Below are 24425 nucleotides of genomic sequence, written 5' to 3'. Positions count from 1 at the left end.
TGGACTGTCTTACAATTTCATTTTCCGAACAGGTGAACATATTCTTGTAGTAAACAGTGTCAGTGATTAAGTGACACACATTTGATAAACTAAGTTGATATACATGCAATCACATAACATTATCTTCAAAGTGTTATTGTAGACGGAGTTAAAGTCAGGATTAAAGTAAGTTTTTTTTTCCAATGAACGTTTACCTTTCATAGCTGAGTCAATTAAATTGCACAAAGTTCTATAAGTGTATGTATTATTAAAAGAAAATTGCTTTTATGATAAAAGTTACGGACAATGTTCTGTAATGAAATACTTTAGATTGTTTTCTTTCAATTTTAAATTAAATGCTTATTGATCTTTGCAAATAGAGGGTAGAGTTTATCATAAATAGAAAATCTTAACATTCTGAATACATTTAATAAGCGAATTAAAGTGATTGAAAACTTTGTTTTTACCTGTCGAGAGTATTCGATCACTTTACCCCAACTCGTTTTATTAATTAAAAAAAAAACATGAGTGTGAGGTTGCTTTTATGAAATCAACCGAAAATACCGTTAGAAATATCCAGCATAAGTCCTATTGTAACAGAAAATGGGGTCAGTAAATTGAGCGTTACAGTTTATTATTTTGTCATTAATTAATATTTATCTAACTGTCTTAAAGGGACTCCACTGAGGTTTTTTGACACGACGGGACGAATAATTTTTTTAAGATTATTACTCCATCTGATGTAGGTCTATACCAACATTTTATGTGCAAAATGTCAGATCATTAGCTCGCTTTGTTTTTCCAAAATAATTGTTTTAATTGTCAAAAATGACCTAAAATTGAAAAGCGTTTAAACGCTTTTCACTCAAATCGGATCGAGAATAACACAAACATACAACTTTCAGTGTATTTCTCGGTAAATTTCTTAATTATCTTTTGTATATATTTCCGTTTTAGGTGCACCAGTTGATCTGTGTGAGATATTAAAATTTTATGGTTTAAATCTCTGTGGAGTTCCTTTAATATGAATCTGAGAACATTTACAAAACATTGCGATAATACGCAACAAAACAAAACAGAGGGCCATGATGGCCCTGAGCCGCTCACCAAAAACGACTGCTTTTCAGAGTTGGAAATTATCCATTGTCAATATTTTCTGATATTTAATTTGACCATAGAAAATGTTTAAACAATAATTTGAAGAAATGTCATGACCTGGGGCATTTAAGCTTTAGCTTAAACGGCGCCAATCCAATTAATATGCACAAACTTGATAAAAGACTACCTAATAATGCTACAAAGTTTGGTGATCATCTATAAATTATTTTAGTAGGAAATGTTTAAAGGTTTTTGGCTTTAGTGGCCCCTAAAAGGGGCCAATCACATTAATATGAGCAAACTTGATAAAAGCGTACCTAAGAATGCTACAGACAAAGTTTAGTGATCATCCATCAATTAGTTCTGTAGAAATAGACATTTGAAGGTATTTCTATTTTTAGCTTTAGCGGCCCCTACAAGGGGCCAATCAAATAAATCTGATCAAAATTGATAAAAGACTACCAAATAATGCTACAGACAAAGTTTAGTGATCATCCACCAAATATTTCTGTAGAAATAGACGTTTAAAGGTATTTCTATTTTTAGCTTTTAAATAGCTGCCCCTAAAAGGGGTCAATCACATTTATATGAGCAAACTTGATATCAGACTACACAAGAATGCTACAGACAAAGTTTGGTGATCATCCATCAATTATTTCTGTAGAAATAGACGTTTAAAGGTATTTCTATTTTTAGCTTCAGCTGCCCCTAAAAGAGGCCAATCACCTTTTTTATGAGCAAACTTGATATCAGACTACCCAAGAATGCTACTGACAAAGTTTGGTGATCATCCATCAATTAGTTCTGTAGAAGAAGACATTTATAGATTTTTTCTATTTTAAGCCCTAGAGACCCCTAAAAGGGACCAATCGAATTAATATGACCAAATTTGATGAAAGACTACCCAAGAATGCTACAGACAAAGTTTGGTGATCATCCATCAATTAGTTCTCTAGATATAGATGTTTAAAGGTTTTGTTTTGTTTGTTTGTTTGGATTTTTACGGCACGTCAACACATAACTGGCCATATCGTGCCGAATGCTATAATAGGCTGAAAATGGTATGTAAAACTTTGTAATGACAATAGAAATGAGCCAATTAGATCCTAAAATACAAGTTTATCTCTTTCAAATAATCAATTATGTCTTTTGATGGAATTGTATTAAAGAGTTCTTTGAGTGAATTTACAGAATAAAATCTATTACGGGCCTGTGAAAAATCATGACATTCAAGAAGAAAATGCTTGACAGTAAAATTTTCATTACAACCTACACAGAAAGGGGCATTGTCATTTGTGAGTAGATAAGAGTGGGTAATTTTAGTGTGTCCAATTCGGCATCGAAGAAGAACTGTTTGATCACGGCGGTTTGACAGAGATAGAGATGGTGACACATCAAGAGATGGGTAATTTTAGTGAAGTTTGTTAAAAACGGCATTTTCCCAATTTGCTTTCCATTCAGATGATACGAGTTTAATTATAGTCGGTCTAAAATCACAAGCAGGTAACAATAAGTCAGTTTTTTGAAAATTTAATGATTGTTTAGCTAAAGCATCTACTTTTTCATTTCCTCGTATACCTACATGACTTGGAATCCAATATAATTTAACATAGTTTGTTTTTAGTATATCATGGAATCGTAAAAGAAGTTTCTTTACCAAGATATTGTCAGATTTATTTATTTTTAATGGATATTAAAACAGAAAGCGAGTCAGAAAATAACACAAATTTATCGTGGGTATGCTGTGCTATGTATGGCAATGCTAAATCGATAGCATTTGCTTCAGCAGTAAAAATTGATGCATTATCTGGTAACCTCATACTAGATGTAAAATTATTTTCAAACACAGCCGCACCTACTTTGTAACATTCTCTTGAACCGTCCGTATAAATATGTATAAAATCTTCATGTTCTTCCTTAATTGCTAGAAACTTCTCTTTGAAATATTCAGATGAATTTGAAGACTTTTTATATTTGAAAGGTTAATATTTATTTTCGGGGAATTATAAGTACAAGGTGGAACTTCCTCATCGTCATTTTGAAGGATACTGTCTGGATTAATTTTAAGTTTATCTAAATCATCTTTTAAACGAAGGCCTAATAATTTAATTTCCTTTGGTTTGTTAACAAATTTTTCAGTATAACTTGGTTTGAAAATAATATTTTTAGCTGGATTTTTGCTATTAGATGAAATTGTAGTTGCATATTGAAGTGATAGCTTTTTTCGACGAAGATGAAGCGATGGTTTCCCAGCTTCTGCATATAGACTTTCTACAGGCGAAGTGCGAAAAGCACTTAAAGCTTAACGTAAACCCTGGTGATGTTTGGTATCTAGCATTTGAAGATATGATTTTCTTGCAGACCCATATACTACAGAACCATAATCTAATTTTGATTGGATAAGACTTCTGTATAATTTCAGTAATGTGGAAGAATTTGATCCCCAATTTGTAATTAATAAAACCTTAAGTAAATTTAAAGCTTTTAGGCATTTAGTTTACAAATGTTAAATATGTGGTATAAAAGAAAGTTTGTTATCAAATATAATTCCAGTATTTCTATTTTTAGCTTTAGCGGCCCCTAAAAGGGGCCAATCAAATAAATATGAGCAAACTTTATAAAAGACTACCCAAGAATGCTACAGACAAAGTTTGGTGATCATCCATCCATTATAGTTCTGTAGAAGAAGATGTCTTACGGTTTTTTCTATTTTTAGCCCTAGAGACCCCTAAAAGGGGCCAATCAAATAAATATGACCAAATTTGATAAAAGACTACACAAGAATGCTACAGACAAAGTTTGGTGATTATCTATCGATTAGTTCTGTAGTAGAAGATGTTGGAAGGTTTTTCTATTTTTAGCTCCGTCGACCCCTAAAAGGGGCCAATTGAAATAACTTGAGCAAATTCAAGTGTGATTGTCACAAGGATGCTACAGACCAAATTTGAAGTTAATCCGCCCAGCGGTTTCAGAGAAGAAGACGATGTTTGACGCATGACGACGGACGCCGGAGTATCCCCCTTTGATACTAATAGCTCACCCTGAGCCTTCGGTTCTGGTGAACTAAAAAGATAATGATAATTAAATAAAATTAAAGTACAACAAAAAAGAAACAACAAAAAACCCACACAACTTCAGAAATATAACCCAAAACCTAAACGCATAGCGGTTGTAATATGAATTTGAAATAAAACAACTGTACGATAAGCCTGACTCGCTGTTTGTTGCCTTCATTTTTGGTGCTCTTTCAATTAGCGATGTTTGCTGTATGGAGGCGTGCATTCAGTCGACGATGTCATATTTCTGAATTTCAACATCTTTTAGAAAGACATATGTGATTATAAAACGATATTTATTTGATATCCCTTTTTGTGGTTCCAGTTTTACGAATGAAATCCTGCATAATCACCCTCCGTAGGTTGTATGCTTTTATACCGCCACCAAAACTAAGCACATCATAGCAATATCATAATACGACTGATGATCGTTGCACAAAAAAAATAGAACAAAGATCAACAAGGCAAAGACAATGTTCACAGGACAACCCCCCCCCCTACACGCCCAGGTCATGTTTCACAACTCTTATAGTTCGTTTAAACTATTAAATTATACCCGGTCCCCTTATTAGAAAATATCCCAAACAGTGTACTTAAATGGCTAATTCATACTTGGACATAACGGGTATAACAATACGTTGGAATATTCCTTCATGATAATCAGATTGAAGTTTTGAAATAATTGTACTTCTTTTATCACGCAATATATCACAAAAATGTACCAAAGTGGCAAAAGCTTTGTTCTTTTTGAATGAATTCTCTTCATACTTACAATAATCACAACTAGACCTATCACTGAAGGTGATTAATACCCCCACCCGCAACTTTTTGAAAAATAAGTAGTCTGAAGAAAAATTTCAACACAAACTATCAACTGTGTACATTAATTGTAATCCCAACTGGGGTCTCCAAATAAGCTTGCTTTTCACAAAGTTTGATAACAATATCTCATTCCTAACTCTAGTTATTGTCCGGAAACCATTTTTCTATTTTTAGGAATGGTGACCTTGACCCCAGGGGGTCCAAATGCAATACCTACCCATGTCTTCATATAAGCTTGCTATACACCAAGTTTGATAACAATATCTCATTCCTAACTCTAGTTATTGTCCGGAAACCATTTTTCTATTTTTAGTAACGGTGACCTTGACCTTGAACCCAGGGGGTCCAAAAACAGTACCAACCCAGGTCTTCATATAAGCTTGCTATACACCAAGTTTGATTACAATATCTCATTCCTAACTCAAGTTATTGTCCGGAAACCATTTTTCTATTTTTAGTAACGGTGACCTTGACATTGACCCCAGGGGGTCCAAATGCAATACCAACCCAGGTCTTCATATAAGCTTGCTATACACCAAGTTTGATAACAATATCTCATTTCTAACTCTAGTTATTGTCCAGAAACCATTTTTCTATTTTTAGTAACGGTGACCTTGACCCCAGGGGGTCCAAATACAATACAAACCCAGGTCTTCATATAAGCTTGCTATACACCAAGTTTGATTACAATATCTCATTCCTAACTCAAGTTATTGTTCGGAAACCATTTTTCTATTTTTAGTAACCATGACCTTGACCCCAGGGGGCCTAAATGCAATAACAACCCAGGTCTTCATATAAGCTTGCTATACGCAAAGTTTGATAACAATATCTCATTCCTAACTCTAGTTATTGTCCGGAAACCATTTTTCTATTTTTAGTAACGGTGACCTTGACCTTTACCCCAGGGGGTCCAAATGCAATACCAACCGGAGTTTCCACATAAGGTTGCTATATTCCAAGTTTGATTACAATACCTCATTCCAAACTCTAGTTATCGTCCGGAAACCATGATGTGGACCGACGGACGGACGGACCGACCGACCGACCAACCGACCGACCGACAAGCTGACTCCTATATACCCCCCCCCTAAACTTCGTTTGTGGGGGAATAATAATCCTTGAGGATAAATCTTTAGGTTTATAAGAATTACATTGATCTTGAGTCATAATTGACATTTAATTTCAAAGTCAAGTATTTTTGTGTGCTGTACTGTAACCGACTTCCCCTCCCATCTTATGAAGTAGTTGACCAATTTTTACTTGAACTTGAAATATCAATGCAATAATACACTGAAACTGTGTGTTCAAAATTTGATAACACTGATAGGTAGTTCGACTTAATCTAATAACTTTATTCGATTTGGCTTTAGAATGCAATATTATTTTACTTTGATATCTACCCTTTTCCCTTTTGACAAAGTGGCTATAGCTTTGTTATTTATTAATGAATTCTCCTCATATATAGACACAACAGTCCTTGTGGATAGATCTTTAAATTGATTAATCTTACAATGATCTTGATTTATAAATGACATTTTCTCTCCCAGTCCAGTTATTGTTTTTCTTAACAATTTATGAGGTTACTGGCTACAACTTTATTATTATACACCTCATCATATCTCAAGAACCGGTAGATAAATTAACTTGAAATATTAATGCAAAATCACAACGCACGGTGTGTTTCAAGTTTGATAACTCTGATAGTTTGAATTGAATTAGCATTGTTAAATGCAAATTGACTTCAGAAGACTACTTGTTCTTACCCAATATACACGCCTTTTTCATCCCCCTTTTTTTATTGTCTTAAATGGTGACAAAATGCCTTATCATAGCCCCCAACACTTTCTTTTTTGTTAAAGAAATGTTGTTTAAAAATAGTAACCACTTTTTCGACACCGCCCCCTATCCAAAAATACATTAGGGGGTTGCCAGAAGGGGGATGTGCCCCCTTCTGTTAGGGGTTTGAAGGGGACGGCAGCCCCCTCATCAGAAAAGTTTGGACATGTTAGAGGCTAATAATAAGGTAACGTGTAACCAATGTGAAAAGCCTTTGACTCTATTCTATCTCAATCCATTGTTAAGTTGCAGCACTTTGAAATCAATTTTAATGGAAACAAAAACCAACGCAAATATTTTGGCATTTTTGTGATGTCCCCTCGTTGTCATGGTAACAGTAAATTTAAGACTGAGCATGTTGTTACAAAGGCAATGGCACAGTCAACATTTCAATGAAAACACCATTTTTCACAAAGTGCTCATGCAGTAATGGGTTAATAAGTTTCAAAACTTATAGTAAGCAGAATGATGTTTTACACTTTTTACATTGCAATTATTTACTTCTGACATTGTTATTAGTATTGTCACATATATGCAACATCATTAACTATAATTCAAGTGTTTAGGCTTCAGTGTTATTTGTGCCGTGTGGCGGCTGTAAAAAGTCTCCTCGTACATTTAATCAATGATGTTATATTTTCGATCCTTGAAGATCGTTCAGCACGACATTATTGTTGTGCTTCTGGTATTTTTAGTTTCAATTTTTCGGCATTTTCTAGTTGGGTGGTTCCAATATTCCTACTTGAATAATGTTGAATCACCCTTATGATATGTTGCCTGCTTTTTAACTTTGTCTTTTGACGTCTTATCTGTGATACGCAGGCTTCATAACCTCTGATCCCCTTTCAAAATTCCATTTTATTTAGTTCCGCTCATTGTTTTCTCGTTTAGGGCACACGCTTTTTATTTGGGGACCATACGCCGCTTTTCATGGAATGACACGGAAGTGTCACATTGAAGGTTCCATGATAACCGCCGTATGAACACATCTGCGGATGTTTCTAATTTTTACTATTTCATGTTTAAATGTTGAATTCTGCTTAAGCCGGTGCTAGGGGGCGTGGACGGTAACTTGCACTTTCAAGTACCGTCCATGAACAGGCTCAATCAAACCGAGCCTGCAACATTTTCAATTTTGCCGTGTTGGGCTTTCTTTAGGAATTCTGTTTTTATCTATTTCAGACAACTTCATTTAAAAATAAATAATATGGTCGGTTGGGGTTTGAATTTCTTAAGTTATAGTTCTAGTTAAATTTGTATTTCTTTCTGCCTGTCTTTGTATGCAGGTTTCTTAACCCCTGGTTTCCTTTCAAATTTCCATTTTAAGTAGTTCTGCACATTAATTATCCGGTTAAGGGACACCCGAATGTGTCACATTGAAGATTGCCTCATCACTGAACACATAGTATATAACAAATACACTTTATGTTTAAATGTTCAATGATGCGTAAGTCGGTTCTAGTTGTGTGTGTGTGTGTTGGTGTGTGTGTGTGTGTGGGGGGGGGGGGGGGTTAACAATGCCTTGCATTTACCACTGTCGTTGAACAGGCTCAATCAACGCAAACCTGAAGCATCTTAAAAATGCTTTTTGGCGTTCTCTACGTTTTATTTATAAAATGTTTTGTCTGCACTGATGTTTGTTTGATGGAGTGTATTAGTTAATTCTACCAATAGTGCTTCATTTTGCAAACTTTAGTTTTGTGTTTAACAGCGTAATAGCACTATGTGGCGTTGTCAATGCAATTATAACAGCTTTAGTTATAGTTCACTAGCGCACATGTTTACTGTTGTACACTTTATGCATTCGGCACGATATGGCCATTTATGTGTTGACGTGCCGTAAAATCCAAACAAACAAACAAGTACACTTTATGACATCAAATCGAAAAGTATTTTTATTTCATTGCAGGCATATGAAAAAGCACGTTTGAAACTACCATGGATTTGAACAGTAATATCTCTAATGGCATAGTATTTTTGACAAGATATCCGTGGCAATTCATCTGGGTATTTTTATCATTAACATTCTTGTAATGATAATAAATGTAAAGTTGTTCGTAACTGATAATGATTTTCACGTTACCGATTACGATTGCACCGCCTTAGATTGCGCCGTCTTAGACTGAAAAGAAACAATTCACAGATTACATAGAAAAATCAACAGAAAAATAACATGCGACTGTGTCTGGGCTTCAAATGTCCTCTCTAATATAAGGATGATAATACGAGAAATATTAAAGTTATAGAAGATGGAACTACTATTATACCCATCAACCAGGACAATGCAGATACAAGGCAAATATGCCTCACTCAAATTTAAGATCGGTCCTGAATAATGAAGATTTATTTTGATCATGGAGATATAATTTGGAAATGATTAAACTTTTAATGTTAAAGTTTTTATATGATATAAATATATTGATATCATTTGTCATATTGAATTTCATTTCAGCATTCTACTGCTCGTGTGTTGTATGGCTTTTATTGGGTCCTTTTTAAATGGTGGATCATACGACTTTTTTACAGGTATCATACCATAGAACCATATTTTATTATTGATCCAATTGCTATCAGAACAAATTTATATTCATACAGATAAAGATCTACGTCAAATATTATGGATGTAAATAGTTTGTATCTCTACATATATAATAGCTTATCAATTAAACGATCTTACTTTATAAGATAAACTTGATATGAAACCTGTTCAAACGTACGACAAAATGAGCATTGTATGCGACAAATGTCACATTAACTTTATTTTCGACAAGGTGCTCGGAAACGAGAGTTGCTCTTTCATTTTCTTAAAGCATTCGTCTAACGTTTCCCACCGTTCTTCATTATTTCTTAAACAATCCAAATCAACAAAGATGAGAACCAAACTTTAAATTGGTGATCCTCATGGCTCCCCGTTTCGATCTTCTGCACCATTATGTTTCTGGACTTAATCTTGTTTCTTATCTTAAACAGTACTTTTCCAAATAAAAGTGCCGAACGAACAAGAACAAGGGATTGCGAGAATGCCGTCACAAAGGGGCAAAACATCAGTCAAATCCTTGTCAATGTTTTATCTTAAAAGCTATGGTTAATGACATCGTAATATGTATAGCTAGCTAGACATTTTTTTTGAAAATTAATTTTGCACTAAAATTTTTCTTGTTTATAAAGGGTCATAATCTAATCAAACTCTATGCAAAACATGTCCTGGATTCTTATATTTTCGACGGTGTAAGAACATTTTGTGTGTCAAAAATGTAAAAAATGAAATAATGGCATATTTCAAATTTACCAATAACTTTAATCTCTTTCCTTTAAATTTGAAAATTTAAATACAAATTATAACAATTTACATTTTTACACTAGTTTTGTGGAGGCAGCCATTTTGGTTTCTTAGATTAATGCCATATTATTTGCTATATCCCTAAAGAATGTCCAACACAACAAAATTGAAAATGTTGCAGGCTCAGTTTGATTGAGCCTGTTCATGGACGGTACTAGAAAGTGCAAGTAACCGTCCACGCCCCCTAGCACCGGCTTAAGCAGAGTTCAACATTTAACACGAAAATGGTAAAATTTTGAATTTAGAAACATCCGCAGATGTGTTCATACGGGGGTTATCATGGAACCTTCAATGTGACACAGTAGTAACATTCCATGAAAAGCAGCATATGGTCCCCCCAAAAAAAGAATGTTTTTGCCCTAAACGAGAAAACAATGGGCGGAACTAAATAAAATGGAACTTTGAAAGGAGATCTGACATGAATTTCTTTTTCAGCAACAATGACATTGACCTTGCTCCCATATATCTAAGCGACATTTAAAAGCTGTCACACAAGTTTGGTCTCAAAAGGTCAAAACAAACTCAAGTTATTACGTAAAAACTGATTTGTTTTAAAGCAATAAAGACTTGAACTTGTTCACAGTTCACAGACACCTGAATTCCAAGTATTCCATCAAACAATCATCAGTGCAGACAAAACAATTTATAAATAAAACGTAAATAACGCCAAAAAAACATTTTTAAGATGCTTCAGGTTTGCATTGATTGAGCCTGTTCAACGACAGTGGTAAGTGCAAGGCATTGTTGACCCCCACACTAACACACACACACCACTTGCACCGACTTTCTCATAATTGAACATTTAAACATAAAATGTATTTGTTAAATGTTATGTATCCAAAGTATTGTTTTGATATAAGCTACCCACATACTAAATTTGGTGTCAATAGGTCTTAGCAAACTCAAGTTATTTTGACTGAATTTCTATTTTGAGCAGCATACACATAGACCTTCATCACATACACCTGGGTAGCAATCCCAAGTTTCGTCCTGATATAGGCTACCAATACACCAAATTTGCTGTCAATAGGTTACAACTTACTAAAGTTATTGAGCAAAAACTGAATGAATTTCTATGTTTAACAATTAAGTGATCTTAACCTTAATCAGTGTAACCGTATACCGTCAGTGATATACATCAAATATGATAAACAAGATCAACAAGGAAAGGCGGCGTTCAATGAACGCAACAAGTTTGGTCTTCGTAAATTCAAGTTATTGAGCTCAATGACCCAAGCTGCCACTTGATATAAGCTACCTACACACCAAGTTTGGTGTCATTAGGCCAAAGCAAACTCAAGTTATTGAGCGGTAACTGAATTTCTATTTTTAGTAATAGTGACCTTGTTTGTTTGTTTGTTTGGATTTTACGGCACGTCAACACATAAATGGCCATATCGTGCCGAATGCTATAATAAGCTTAAACTATTATGTAAAAAATTGTAAATGATAATAAAAGAGAGCCAATTAGATCCTTGAATACAAGTTTATCTCTTTCAAATAATCGATGATGTTTTTTGATGGAATTGTATTAAAGAGTTCTTTAAGTAAACTTACATTATAAAATCTATTACGGGCCTGTGAAAAATCATGACATTCCAGAAGAAAATGATTGACAGTAAAATTTTCATTGCAAGCTACACAGAAAGGGGCATTGTCATTCGTGAGGAGATAAGAATGGGTAACTTTAGTGTGTCCACTTCGGCATCGAAGAAGAACTGTTTGATCATGGCGGTTTGACAAAGACAGAGATGGTGACACATCAAAAGATGGGTTTGTATCATGAAGTTTATTAAAGACGGCATTGTCCCAATTTGCTTTCCATTCAGATGAAACGAGTTTATTTATAGCCGTTCTAAAATCACAAGCAGGTAACAATATGTCAGTTTTTTTAAAACTAAATGATTGTTTAGCTTAAGCATCTACTTTTTCATTTCCTCGTATACCTACATGACTTGGAATCCAATATAATTTAACAGATTTTATTTTAAGTATATCATGAAATCGTAAAAGAAGTTTCTTTATCATGATATTGTCAGATTTTTTATTTTTAATGGATATTAAAACAGAAAGCGAGTCAGAAAATATCACAAATTTATCATGGGTATGCTGTTCTATGTATGACAATGCTACATCTATAGCATTGGCTTCAGCAGAAAAAAAATGATGCATTATCTGGAAACCTCATACTAGATGTAAAATTACTTTGCAACCTTCCTTTGAACCGTCCGTATAAATATGTATAAAATCGTCATGTTCTTCCTTACTTGCTAGAAACTTCTCTTTGAAATGTTCATGTGAATTTGATGACTTTTTTTATTTGAAAGGTTAATATTTATTTCAGAGGGAATTATAAGTCCAAGGTGGAACATCCTCATCATCATTTTGAAGGATACTGTCTGGATTAATTTTAAGTTTATCTAAATCATCTTTTAAACGAAGGCCTAATGGTTTAATTTCCTTTGGTTTGTTAACAAATTTTTCAATATAACTTGGTTTGAAAATAATATTTTTGGCTGGATTTTTGCTATTTGGTGAAATTCTAGTTGCATATTGAAGTGATAGCTTTTTTCGACGAAGTTGAAGCGATAGTTCTCCAGCTTCCACATATAGACTTTCTACAGGTGAGGTGCGAAATGCACCTAAAGCTAACCGTAAACCCTGGTGATGTATGGTATCTAGCATTTGAAGATATGATTTTCTTGCAGACCCATATACAATAGAACCATAATCTAATTTTGATCGGATAAGACTTCTGTATAATTTCAGTAATGTGGAAGAATTTGATCCCCAATTTGTACTTAATAAAACCTTTAGTAAATTTAAAGCTTTAAGGCATTTAGTTTTCAAATATTTAATATGTGGTATAAAAGAAAGTTTTTTGTCAAATATAATTCCTTTAAACTTAGCTTCATCAACTATTGGAATTTTAGAACCAGATATGTAAATTTCAGGGTCATTATGGTGTTTCCGCAATCGACAAAAATGAACACATTGAGTTTTTGACTTTGAAAATTTAAAACCATTTTCTATTGCCCACTTTTGGATTTTATCTAAATTTTGTTGAAGTTGCCTTTCAATTGTTCTCATACTTTTCGATCGATAGCAAGAAAATCATCTACATATAGAGAACAATCTATGCCTGATGTAAGAGCGCTAGCAATATTGTTTATTTTAAGGCCGAAAAGTGTAACAGAAAGTATGCTTCCTTGTGGAACACCTTGTTCTTGTTGGTGATCCTCAGAAAAAGTTGAACCAAGTCTTACTTTAAAGTGCCTATCGTTTAAAAATCCAGAAATGAAAAGAGGAAGTCTGCCTTTAAGTCCAGCATCCTTTAGATCTTTTAGAATACCATATTTCCGAGTAGTTTCGTAAGCCTTCTCAAGATCGAAGAAAATTGATACCAGGTGTTGTTTATTTACAAAGGCTTCTCTAATAAAAGTTTCAAGGCGTACAAGATGATCGTTTGTACTTCGCTGTTTACGAAAACCTGACTGAAAATTAGTAATAATTCCATTATTTTCTAGATACCAAACTAATCGATTATTTATCATTCTCTCGAATGTTTTGCAGATGCAACTTGTTAGTGAAATTTGGCGATAATTTGTAGGGTCAGTTGAATCTTTTCCATGTTTAGGGATAGGAATAACCAACGCATTTTTCCAAGTGTTAGGAAATTCACCAGATTACCAAATTCTGTTAAAATAGTGACCTTGACCTGCATGACAGACACCTGAGTAACAATCCAAAGCTGCCTCTTGATATAAACTACCCACACATCAAGATTGGTGTCAATAGACCAAAGCAAACTCAAAACTTGAATACTGTTGAATCATCCTTAGGATATGTAGCCTGCTTTTTAAATTTGTCTTTTGACGTATTATCTGTGATATGCAGGCTTCATAACCTCTGATCCCCTTTCAACATTCCATTTTATTTAGTTCCGCACAGTGTTTTCTCGTTTAGGGCACACGCATTTTTTTAGTTTGGGACCATATGCCGCTTTCATGGAATGGCACTTACTGTCACATTGAAGGTTCCATGATAACCGCCATATGTACACATCTGCGGATCTTACAAAATTCAAAATTGTACTAATTCATTTTAAATGTTGAATTCTGCTTAAGCCGGTGCTAGGGGGCGTAGACGGTAGTTTGCACTTTACAGTACCGTCCATGAACAGGCTCAATCAAACCGAGCCTGCAACATTTTCAGAAATGTTGTGTTGGACTTTCTTTAGGAATTCTTGCTCTCTCGATTTCAAGTAATTAAGTTGAAACTGAATTTCTATTTTTAAAAACAGTGATCTTGACCTTAATTACAGACCTCAGTATAGCAACCCTAAGCTGCCTCTTGATTTAAGCTACCCACAATCGCAACTACTCGGCCCTTTCCGTCAGTCTTCGGATAAGGACCTCGAACACAATAAGTATGAATACACAGAACGGATGCGGTATTTCGGTCTAACCTACGCTAAGACTAACTAACATGTAAACAAATAGTAATTTTTATCCTGGGAGTTTTTTACAAGTTTATTTCCAATATATGTAGTAAAAGTTCACCTAAAATAAGATAAGATAAGATAAGTAAATTTTTTTATAGTGACATTGTGTTATGTACATACATAATAACGATACATTTTTTTTTTTTTAACAACTGCAACCCGGCCCCGTTGGGCCTACAAGTCACTTAATTATTTAATCATTTTCAAAAATATACAATTTATAACATAATTTAGATATTAACTAATTATATACATGCACGAACAAATAATGATTTAAATGTTCTTGGACATAATAACATCTGCATTATAAGAGAAATAGGAAGTATACAAGTTACTTTTTTTCAATTACTTTCGGTATCAAATCACATATATGATACATATAAAGTTGTCATTCATGTACATATCATAAGAGCAAATACATTTACAACATTTTTTTAATTAATTTCTGTACAGAGACATCCTTCTTCTGTTCATAGCTTCAACTAAAAAATTTAGCCACATGCACATAATGATAATTGACAGCATATACTAACTTATTTACTTCAGACATATGTTCAAAATCAGGATTTCTATCTTTACATTTGATAAAAGGTTCTCTCGTAAGTCATTATATTTAATGGAGTTTAAAAGAAAATGAGTCTCATCTTCTACATCATTAACTGGACAAAAGTGACAAAAATCTTTCGTTTTTTTACATTTAAACCGATCATATTCTTCCTGTTTCTATCTTAATGGAAGTATACCACATCGGAATTTGGGCTAAATGAGACCCGTTCATCTTAGTAATGACCAAAGCAAATCCTTTTCAGTATTATAATGTTGTTTTAATTCAATATATGTTCTAAGTTTGGCAAATTTCTAACATTATTACACCAATCCTTTTATATTTAACAAACAATGCATCTTCAACATCTTTTAGATTTACAGGTTTAACTTGTTTTCATAGTAATGTGACATTTGAATTTGTTGCAATATAGTCTTTTACATCATTGCACCATGTTTTCCGAAACAATTTGTATATGGGGGAAAACTTTTTTTTTTGGAACCTTCCGGGTTTTTGGCGTTCCCAAAAACCCGAAAAATTTTTAAACCCAACGTCTATTTTGGGGGAAAAACCCCAAACCCTATCCCCCATTTTTTTGCAAATTAAGGGTTTGAAAAATTTTGCACCCCCTTTAAAAATTTCTTATTGCCTTTTTGCGTCTTTATTTTTTTTTGTTATAAAAATTTAAAACCCCTATTGAGGCAGTAATCTTTTTAAGGAAACAACACATGTATCTTTTAGAAAAATTTTTTAAAAATCCCAACATCTTTATAATTATTTTTACTTTGGGAAAAAATTTTTGCACCAAGTCTCGGCCCCCAGATTTAGAAAAAAATTTGGGCGTTTGAGAAAATTTTAAGGGGCCTTTAAATTTAACCCCCAAAATTTTTTTCCCATATCCGTAAAACAAACCCAAACCCCAATCGCCTATTTTAAAATTGAAAATTTAACTTCTATTTTCACCCTTATTTTTGAATTGCACAACCTTTACTTTTCATTTTGATTTGAAGTCGCCATTTCCGCCACCATTCATTGAACATAATCTTAACAGTCTTTGATATTTGTTCATTCTCGACAACAACTAAATTTGTCGTCAAGCATAAAAAAACACAAATTATCATTATTAACTGGATTAAGAAGTCTTTAACCGTTCAGCTAGTCGTTTAAATAGTAAGCAAAAAATTGTTGGGATCCGCTGTCTCCTTGCTTTCACGCCCGACAGATCGGGAACCAGTCAGTTAACTTACCGTTTAAAATTAAACAAAAAGGCGATTGTATCGTCAAAATGGCCTTTAAATCTATTTATAAAATTTTCCCATTTTACTATTAGACAAAAGTTTATACAAAAGAATGGTCCCTTTGGGAAAAGTCAAATTGCCTTTTTTTATATCATTAAAGTTCAAATGTATCAAGTTTACTTAAAAGTCTTTTTCCCTTTAATGAATGGGGTTTAAAAACGGGTTTCCCTTTAAACCCCGCCCCCTTTTTGAACAAAATCCTTTTCTGTCTAAAACAAGTAACTCTTGTTTCTTCTAAATTTTCTTGTTATTATTTAACCCCGTTTAAAATTTTAATTTGCTAACCCCCGGAGGAAAATTTAAATTCCCTTTCTTTTAATTTTCAAGGTATCTTTTATTTTAGTAAAATTTTTTGGTAAGGGGCAATCATTCCCCCCCCCTTTTCCCCCGGGCCCCTTATAACTTGGAAATAATCCCCTTTATAAAAACCAAGAAAAAAAGTAATGGGGTAAAATTTTTTATTATAAAGGGAAAAATTTTAAACCCTTCGCAGGGAATTTTATCAAATCCCGTGCTTTTACAATTTTTGGCGGCTTTTAAAACAATTTCAATTTCGTAACGATTCAATGGCAAATTAAGAGCAGGATTTTCTTCGAATAATAAGTGATATCATAGGTACAAAAGCAAACAATTCATTATTTATATATTTATTAGTATGGTTGTAGAAACCGAAAGTACAAAAAACCAACCTGTTGACATTAGGTCGGATTTGTTTAAAATTGAACATCAGTGGGCATATTTAAATTACAAATTGTTGTCAGACATATTTTCAAGCGAAAGAGTAAGATGTCAAACATATACATTCGTTTTACATTATCTCTTTTTCTGTTTACATCTGAAACCACGTGAAAGAACTACTTTCAATCCGTATTGTTTCCGAGGTTAATATTATAGATAATAGCCGAGGCAGTTCCGAATGAGCTACCAATACACCAAGTTTGGCATCAACTCAAGTTTTTGAGCTAAAACTGAATTTCTAATGATCAATATTAAATCAAACTAAACTTATTTGATTTCAACGTTTTAAACTTGAATATGCCGTATTTTATGATTAAAAGGAGTGTCTTGAACCCTGATTGCTTTCATTTGCTGAATAATGGTTTTTAATTTATTTATATAGTTTGAAATGAAGAATATTCAATTCAATGTTAATATAGTTGAAATATCAGAGTTTATCACGGAATAAGATTAATTGTTTAGTAGGAAAAAGAGGTATGCAATAGTTTCATTAGTGTTTAGTAAATCATGCTACCCTTTAAGGCTGTCTTTAAAACCAAGTCTCAGGATCATGTTCTTCGACTGTTTCGTGTACAGTCAGAACCAAATTCTCTTTTTGTAGTAATGTTTGTTGCCAATTTCTGTTATTAATAAAAATAATTGGTCTTTTGTTTACCTAAATTTAACCGAAGAAAAGATAGTAACACCCTACTTTTTAGTAACTCGTGTACAATACTTTGACACATGCGTAATCGTATTCACACTTTTTTCGCAAATGAAGGAAGTTCTAACATAATCATATATCAAATTAATAAGACATTTAACATAAAATACCACAGTATAGATTGCTTGATATTTTTGGGCTACATATGCCACAAGTTCAAAACTATAAATCTCTTACTAAGTAAAGGACAAGAACTTTACAAGTACTGAATAAATCCACGAGCAAACCCCAAGGTGCATAAGTACACATGCTGACCAATATTCTTGTATTTTTAAGGCCTACTGATCAAATACGTTTGAGCTATGCATGAACAAGTTGAAAATTGCAAATTTATACTAAGTCAAGGGTAATAACTCTAACAAAACTGAAACAAAACGACATGCAAAACCTTAGGTCCATAGCTTAACACTGATGTTGAACATTATTCCTGTAAAGTTGATTGATTCTAACTCAAGCACTCACGGAACAAAAAATACAATATAATGGAACCCCCCCCCCTAAAGTAGGTGTACAAAAATCGAATATTTTAGCACTTTTGCATTCTAAAGTTATGTCATATTGTTTGACTTGAATGTTTGCACATTACTTCGATTTTATGATGATTTATCATCCGAATTTTTAATGATCTTGGATTTTTTTCATTCTCTGTTGTTCTAAAATTCCATCAGTAGTTATTGCATAACTCCATACGCGCATGTGTGCGCGACCGTCGCGAAAACCGAATTATGTTAGAGACCACAATAACTTTACCTTTGTAGCTTTGTCGTTCTCTAATTTAATTTTTGAATAATGGTACTGATGTTATATGTCTTCTTCCCTGTGGCAACATTTTTTACAGGAACGTAAATATAAGAAACACATTTGACTTTATTATCTGAACTAATATCTGGCATTAAATTTGCTAATGCATTAGTTAATTAAGTTAAACAAACCAAGCTCTAGTGTAAAATATCTTGTCTTCCTGACTTTCTTTTTTAGCTCACCTGAGCATATGCTCAGGGTAAGCTATTAGGATCACTCTTCGTCCGTCGTCCGTTCACACTTTTTAAACGACATCACCTCTGAAACCATAACGCAGCTCATAATGAAACTTCACAGGGATATTCCTTGTGTGAAGCCTTAACAAATTTGTTCAAAGAATTACATTCTATGCAGAACTCTGGTTGCCATGGCAGCTGAAAGAAAAATCTTTAAATATCTTCTTTTAAAAAACCCTAAGAGCTAGAGCTTAGATATTTGGCATGAAACATCTTCTAGTGAGTGTCTACCAAGTTTGTTAACATAAAAGCCCTTGGGTCAAAATTGGCCCCGCCCAAGGGGTCATTGATTTTCCCTATTTGCATATTGTAAAAACTTAAAAAATCTTCTTTTAAAGAACTCAAAGAGCTAGAGCTAAGATATTTAGCATGAAGCATCTTCGAATGAGTGTCTACCAAGTTTGTTCAAATAAAAGCCCTGGGTCAAAATTGGCCCGCCCCAGGGGGTCATTGATTTTCCCTATATGCATAAAGTAAAAACTTTAAAAATCTTCTTTTAAAAACTCAAAGAGCTAGAGTTTAGATATTAAGCATGAAACATCTTCTAGTGAGTGTCTACAAAGTTTTTTTCAAATAAAAGCCCTGGGGTCAAAATTGGCTCCGCCCTGAGGGTCATTGATTTTCCTTATATGTGTATAGCAAAAACTTAAAAATCTTCTTTGAAAAAACCCAAATAGCTAGAGTTTAGATATTAAGCATGAAACATCTTCTAGTAAGTGTCTACAAAGTTTGTTCAAATAAAAGCCCTGTGGTCAAAACTGGCCCCGCCCCAGGGGTGTCATTGTTTTTAACTATATGTGTAAAGTAAAAACTTAAAAAATCTACTTTTAAAAAACCCAATGAGCTAGAGCTTAGATGTTTAGCATGAAACATCTTCTTATGTGTGTAGTAAAAACTTAACATCGTGAAACATATTCTAATGGGTGTCTTCCAAGTTTGTTCAAATAAAAGCCCTGGAGTTTAAACTGGCCCCGCTCTGGGGGCCTATATACAGTTGAGCAACCTCAGGGCTATCATGGCTCTCTTGTTTATAAAGACTCTCGAATGGTATTTTATCTTTAAAAGATACTACGGAAACAACATAAGAAGTTAAACATAAATTTACTTAAAACACAATGTTATTGTTAATTTATATTAAGTTTAGTCAGTAGATGAAGCATATCTGATGAATAGTAAAATTTAAAGGATTGTTTTAAAACTGTTTATTAAAATATTGATAATAAATTTGGCTCCAATAGTAAAGCCAACAATTGACTGAATTTCGAAAAGTTTAACATTTTACCCCATTAGCATACAATGTATTGTAAAAAAATGGCCGTTTTCATTGAAAAGCCTTCTGGTACAAGTTCAAATTGCTATGAAACTATGATAAATGCTTCAATACTGATGAAAATTGGCACAAATTTTTAATGGACCATAACCTATGAAATAGCATGCTCAATTGTAAATTTCATGTTACCATGGCAACGGGGGACGTCTCAAAATTGCGAAAAAATACTATTTTGCATTGTTTTTTTTTCCATCAAAACTGATTTCAAAGTGCTGCAACTTCTCAATGAATTAAAATAGAGTAAGAGGCTTTTCAGCGCCGGTTACTATTTATCCTAAGATAGAGCTGAGGCCATTTTTAGCTTGTCATAATTTGCAAAATTTTCTTAGCGATGAGGGGGACTGCCGACCCTTTCATACCCCGCCCCCAAACAGAATTAGGGCACATCCTCCTTTTGTCAACCCCCTGATGTACAATTCTGATAGGGGCCGGACCGAAAAAGTGGTCAATTTTTAAACAAAATTTCTTAATCGTAAATCAGTATTTTTGGCCTAAATATGGCATTTTTTTCACTGTTTGAGGCTTCAAAAAAAAGGGAGAGGGGCAAAAAGCCGTGAAAACACATCTATATGAGGTAAAAGGTTAATCTATTAAATCTGCATTGAATACGAAATGTAAGCAGAAACAATATATATTCAATCTATCAAATTTCTACATCCTTTTTACTTTGGTTTATAAAATTTCTTATGTCTTTGTTGATTTAAAAAAATAACTATATATTAAACATGTATGGACATTGATTTAATGTTGCAGATGATCTGTAATGGTTTATAATATTTTTTATCTCTTAATTAGAAAAGTGTTTGTCAAAATCAAAACGGATGACCTGAATCGATTTGTTTATGATTTACTAAAAGAAATTGGACTAAAACCTGTGCCTTTTGGATTGGACAAAATGTCAGAAAATGACAAAAAGCGAACAATTATTACAGTCAGACACAGTGGAAGCCGTGTAGACTCAGATGTATTAGGATGTTGCAAAAACATGCCAGGTTTGTTTCATAAAAATAATCTTCTTACCACGATTTCAGTTAACGATGAATTTTGGCATCTCTTTTGTTGTCTTAATCAACAATACACGACACGAAGAACTTACCATAATAAACTATTAAACAGACATGTTTTTATAACGATGGAAATATTTTTATATTAATTTAAAAGATACTTTTATTTTTTTTAATTTTCAAATGAAAAGCAAGATGTTGTTTCTTTTTCAGATTCAGATATCAAACGAACAGTTGTTGTTATTATAAATGAATTCGGAAATAATAACAAGGGCCATCACGGGGAGGAAATAATGCCCAGCAGCTATGAAATTGGGAATTTGAAGACTTTAAAGGGCATTGTTACAATAAATTACAGATGCTGCATACAAAATACCAAGTGCAGCACCTGTAAATATGCTTTAGACGTGTTAAAAAGGCAAGCAATTTCACCAAATTAGAACTAAAATGTTCTAATGTAAGATATTCCTTGACAGGATATTTATTTGAGACATCAAACAAAATTTACAAAATAATGTTTTCGGATTTAATGTAATTATACACTTTTCAGTTCAAAAATATCTGAATAAGCTTGGTCAATTATATGATCAAAGCATAACTCATCTTGATATTTTTTTTTCATTCCATTTGTAATTTCTTAGTTGTGTGTAATTCATACTGTACTTAGTTTAGCACACTATCATCATAAATAGATATTTACTTAAGTTGAGGTGTGCTGTACATGGCTTACAAAGTTTAAATATTTTTGATTTGAATATGGTTGATTCTGATATGAATAATCTACTATCAATTTGATAATCTAACTTGGAGTGATAAAATGAGTAGGAAACATGTATCGACTAATACGTATGTTTGAGGTACGTAAGTGATAACTGTAAAATTAGATAACATATTTATTAAATACTATTGTTGAGTGGTTGTCTAAAACGGGGTCGTTAGCGATTAAGTGTTATTGGAGAGCAAAATATAGAGAGTGTTCAGAAAGTAAAACAAAATGTACGCAGAATAATTATTGTGAAAACTTTATGAATATTCTAGTTTATAAAGAAATTCATATTGAACTATTTTAAAAACTAGAATAAATTAGAGACTTTACTTTATTATTAAGAAAATGAAGCATTTGTACATAAATAGAACACATTTAAAACATTTGCAAGAACTAAAGTTTTAAATGTAAAAAAAATAGGAAAAAAAATATCTTCAACAACTTAAGAATATGAATCATTTAAAGTAAAAAGGACGCCTTTAAGTAAGCACATATATACATAACACGACAGTGTTAAGCGTATTTATTTATTTTATATTTTTTACAATACTGTATACCAAAAATAATTTGTAAAAAATTTGCCCATGTTCAATAACTTCAAAATTGTTTTATTACTTCAGTATGAAACAAAGTTAAAGTGTAGCTTAATGATGACTCAATAAAAATTATGTTTGAAAATTAATAACGGATTATTCAGAAGTATGTGTTTTAATTGTTAGATAGAAAAATAGAAAATTCGAGTAAATTATCACGGACTGTGAACCATACACGTTTAAACTGTCAGCGCGGTTGAATGATAAAGTTTTAGGACAGACCTGCTTATTTAAGATTTGTCAACAAGTAGTGGTGGGCTTTTAGTAATAAAACAACAGTCGATGATATTTTATACTTATTATACTGATTCAGGTACTAGAATCCTATAATAAAGATTACAGTACAAATAAAAAAAGAAATATTTTACAATAGACAGTTCATTGATTCATATTTCACAATGGCAATAATTGCAACATATGCATAATAAACATTTCACATTTACAATTAAAATAAATTTAAACATACCAGGTTTGATAGAAAAGATTCTCCAAAACAATGATTATAAATATGAATAAATCTATTAATATCTCTATAAAGAAATAGTAAATATTAAAAAAGAATCAGACAAAAGATGTGATTGCCTTGAATGCAATGAAAGAAGTGGTCAGAGTTACTAAAAAATGTTATATCCCATAACCAAATCAGGTAAAATAACTTCCATACAAAAACAGTCATCCATTACTCAACATGTAAAACCAGTTCAATCATCCATAACAAAAGGACAGAAGACAAATATGATCAAATAACACCACCAACTGGTCTGGCCTTTGAAAAGAACTTATATACATGCCATTGTCTAGATAAAAATGACACCGGCTTTTTTCTATTAAACGATTAGTAATGAAACCTGGCTTCATAAAAAGCAACCTTATAATCAATTGGAAAAACAGAAATGAAATTTCCTTTTCATTCATATGACGACAAAAATATATCATATTATTAAAGATATACTGCCCTCCTATAACTATTTTGCAAAATAAAAAAATGTAATACAGTAGCGTTGCCAATTCTACTTGAAAATAATGAACACATAGTATGCTTATAAAATATGATAAACAAGATCAACAAGGAAAGGCGGCGTTCAATGAACGCAACCCCCATATATGACCCAGCAACAAGAACCAATAGCAAGGAGCCCAGGCGGACCCCAAACAAAAACAGGACTAGGCAAAGACAGAGCACGGACAGGTTAATCATTAAATGATAAATAATTTTGTAACTGATTAGGAATTCAAAGAAAATAATAATAGGCCCACAAAGGGGAAGGGGGCGGGAAGGGGGGGGGGGGTAATCAAAGAAATAAAAACTAGAGGCAATGGGGAAGATACTTACCGTAGACGAGAAAACAACAAGGGACACAAGCAAAAGTGTCACCAAAACAGTATGAAACAACATAGACATACATCTTAGGAACACAGTGGGGCGTCGCCTTGGAACGGTCAGCAGCATAATAATAACTGCTTGGGAGTTTAAACCGGTTAATAGTGCACCAAACCTCGCTCTTAGCCCCACCATGTTTCTATAAACGAGACAGTGTAAATAAAATGAATCCCCGCCAAGTGAAATTCTAACAGTTGTCATGGTTACAAAAGGTTAAATAAGTAAAACACTAAAATGATCATGTAGAAACATATAAAAGTAAACCCAATGACCATAACAACAGTACTCAATGTCCTAAAGGAAGACAGAGCAACAAGAAAATCACCTACAAGGGCCCGACGAAGCAAGGCAGAAGACGAACATTAAGACAGTTCAGTCCCAAAGGGCTTTACG

At 33.1% G+C, this 24425-nt stretch overlaps 1 protein-coding gene across 1 annotated transcript; it reads left to right on the top strand.

The window, feature by feature from the left end:
- The first annotated feature begins 49 nt into the window (after positions 1 to 49).
- On the top strand, positions 50 to 22808 carry LOC132742846 (uncharacterized). The gene is made up of 5 exons (XM_060731340.1): positions 50 to 165; positions 8704 to 8801; positions 9247 to 9320; positions 21084 to 21280; positions 21506 to 22808. Exons 2-5 carry the CDS (start codon positions 8733 to 8735, stop codon positions 21730 to 21732), a joined length of 567 nt encoding a protein of 188 aa, XP_060587323.1. The 5' UTR covers positions 50 to 165; positions 8704 to 8732; the 3' UTR covers positions 21733 to 22808.
- The last annotated feature ends 1617 nt before the right edge of the window (positions 22809 to 24425 follow it).

This window comes from Ruditapes philippinarum, unplaced genomic scaffold, assembly GCF_026571515.1.
Source record: "Ruditapes philippinarum isolate M1 unplaced genomic scaffold, ASM2657151v2 ctg1334_1_1_1_1, whole genome shotgun sequence".
Taxonomy (NCBI): domain Eukaryota; kingdom Metazoa; phylum Mollusca; class Bivalvia; order Venerida; family Veneridae; genus Ruditapes; species Ruditapes philippinarum.
This window is presented reverse-complemented; position numbering and strand designations above follow the sequence as displayed.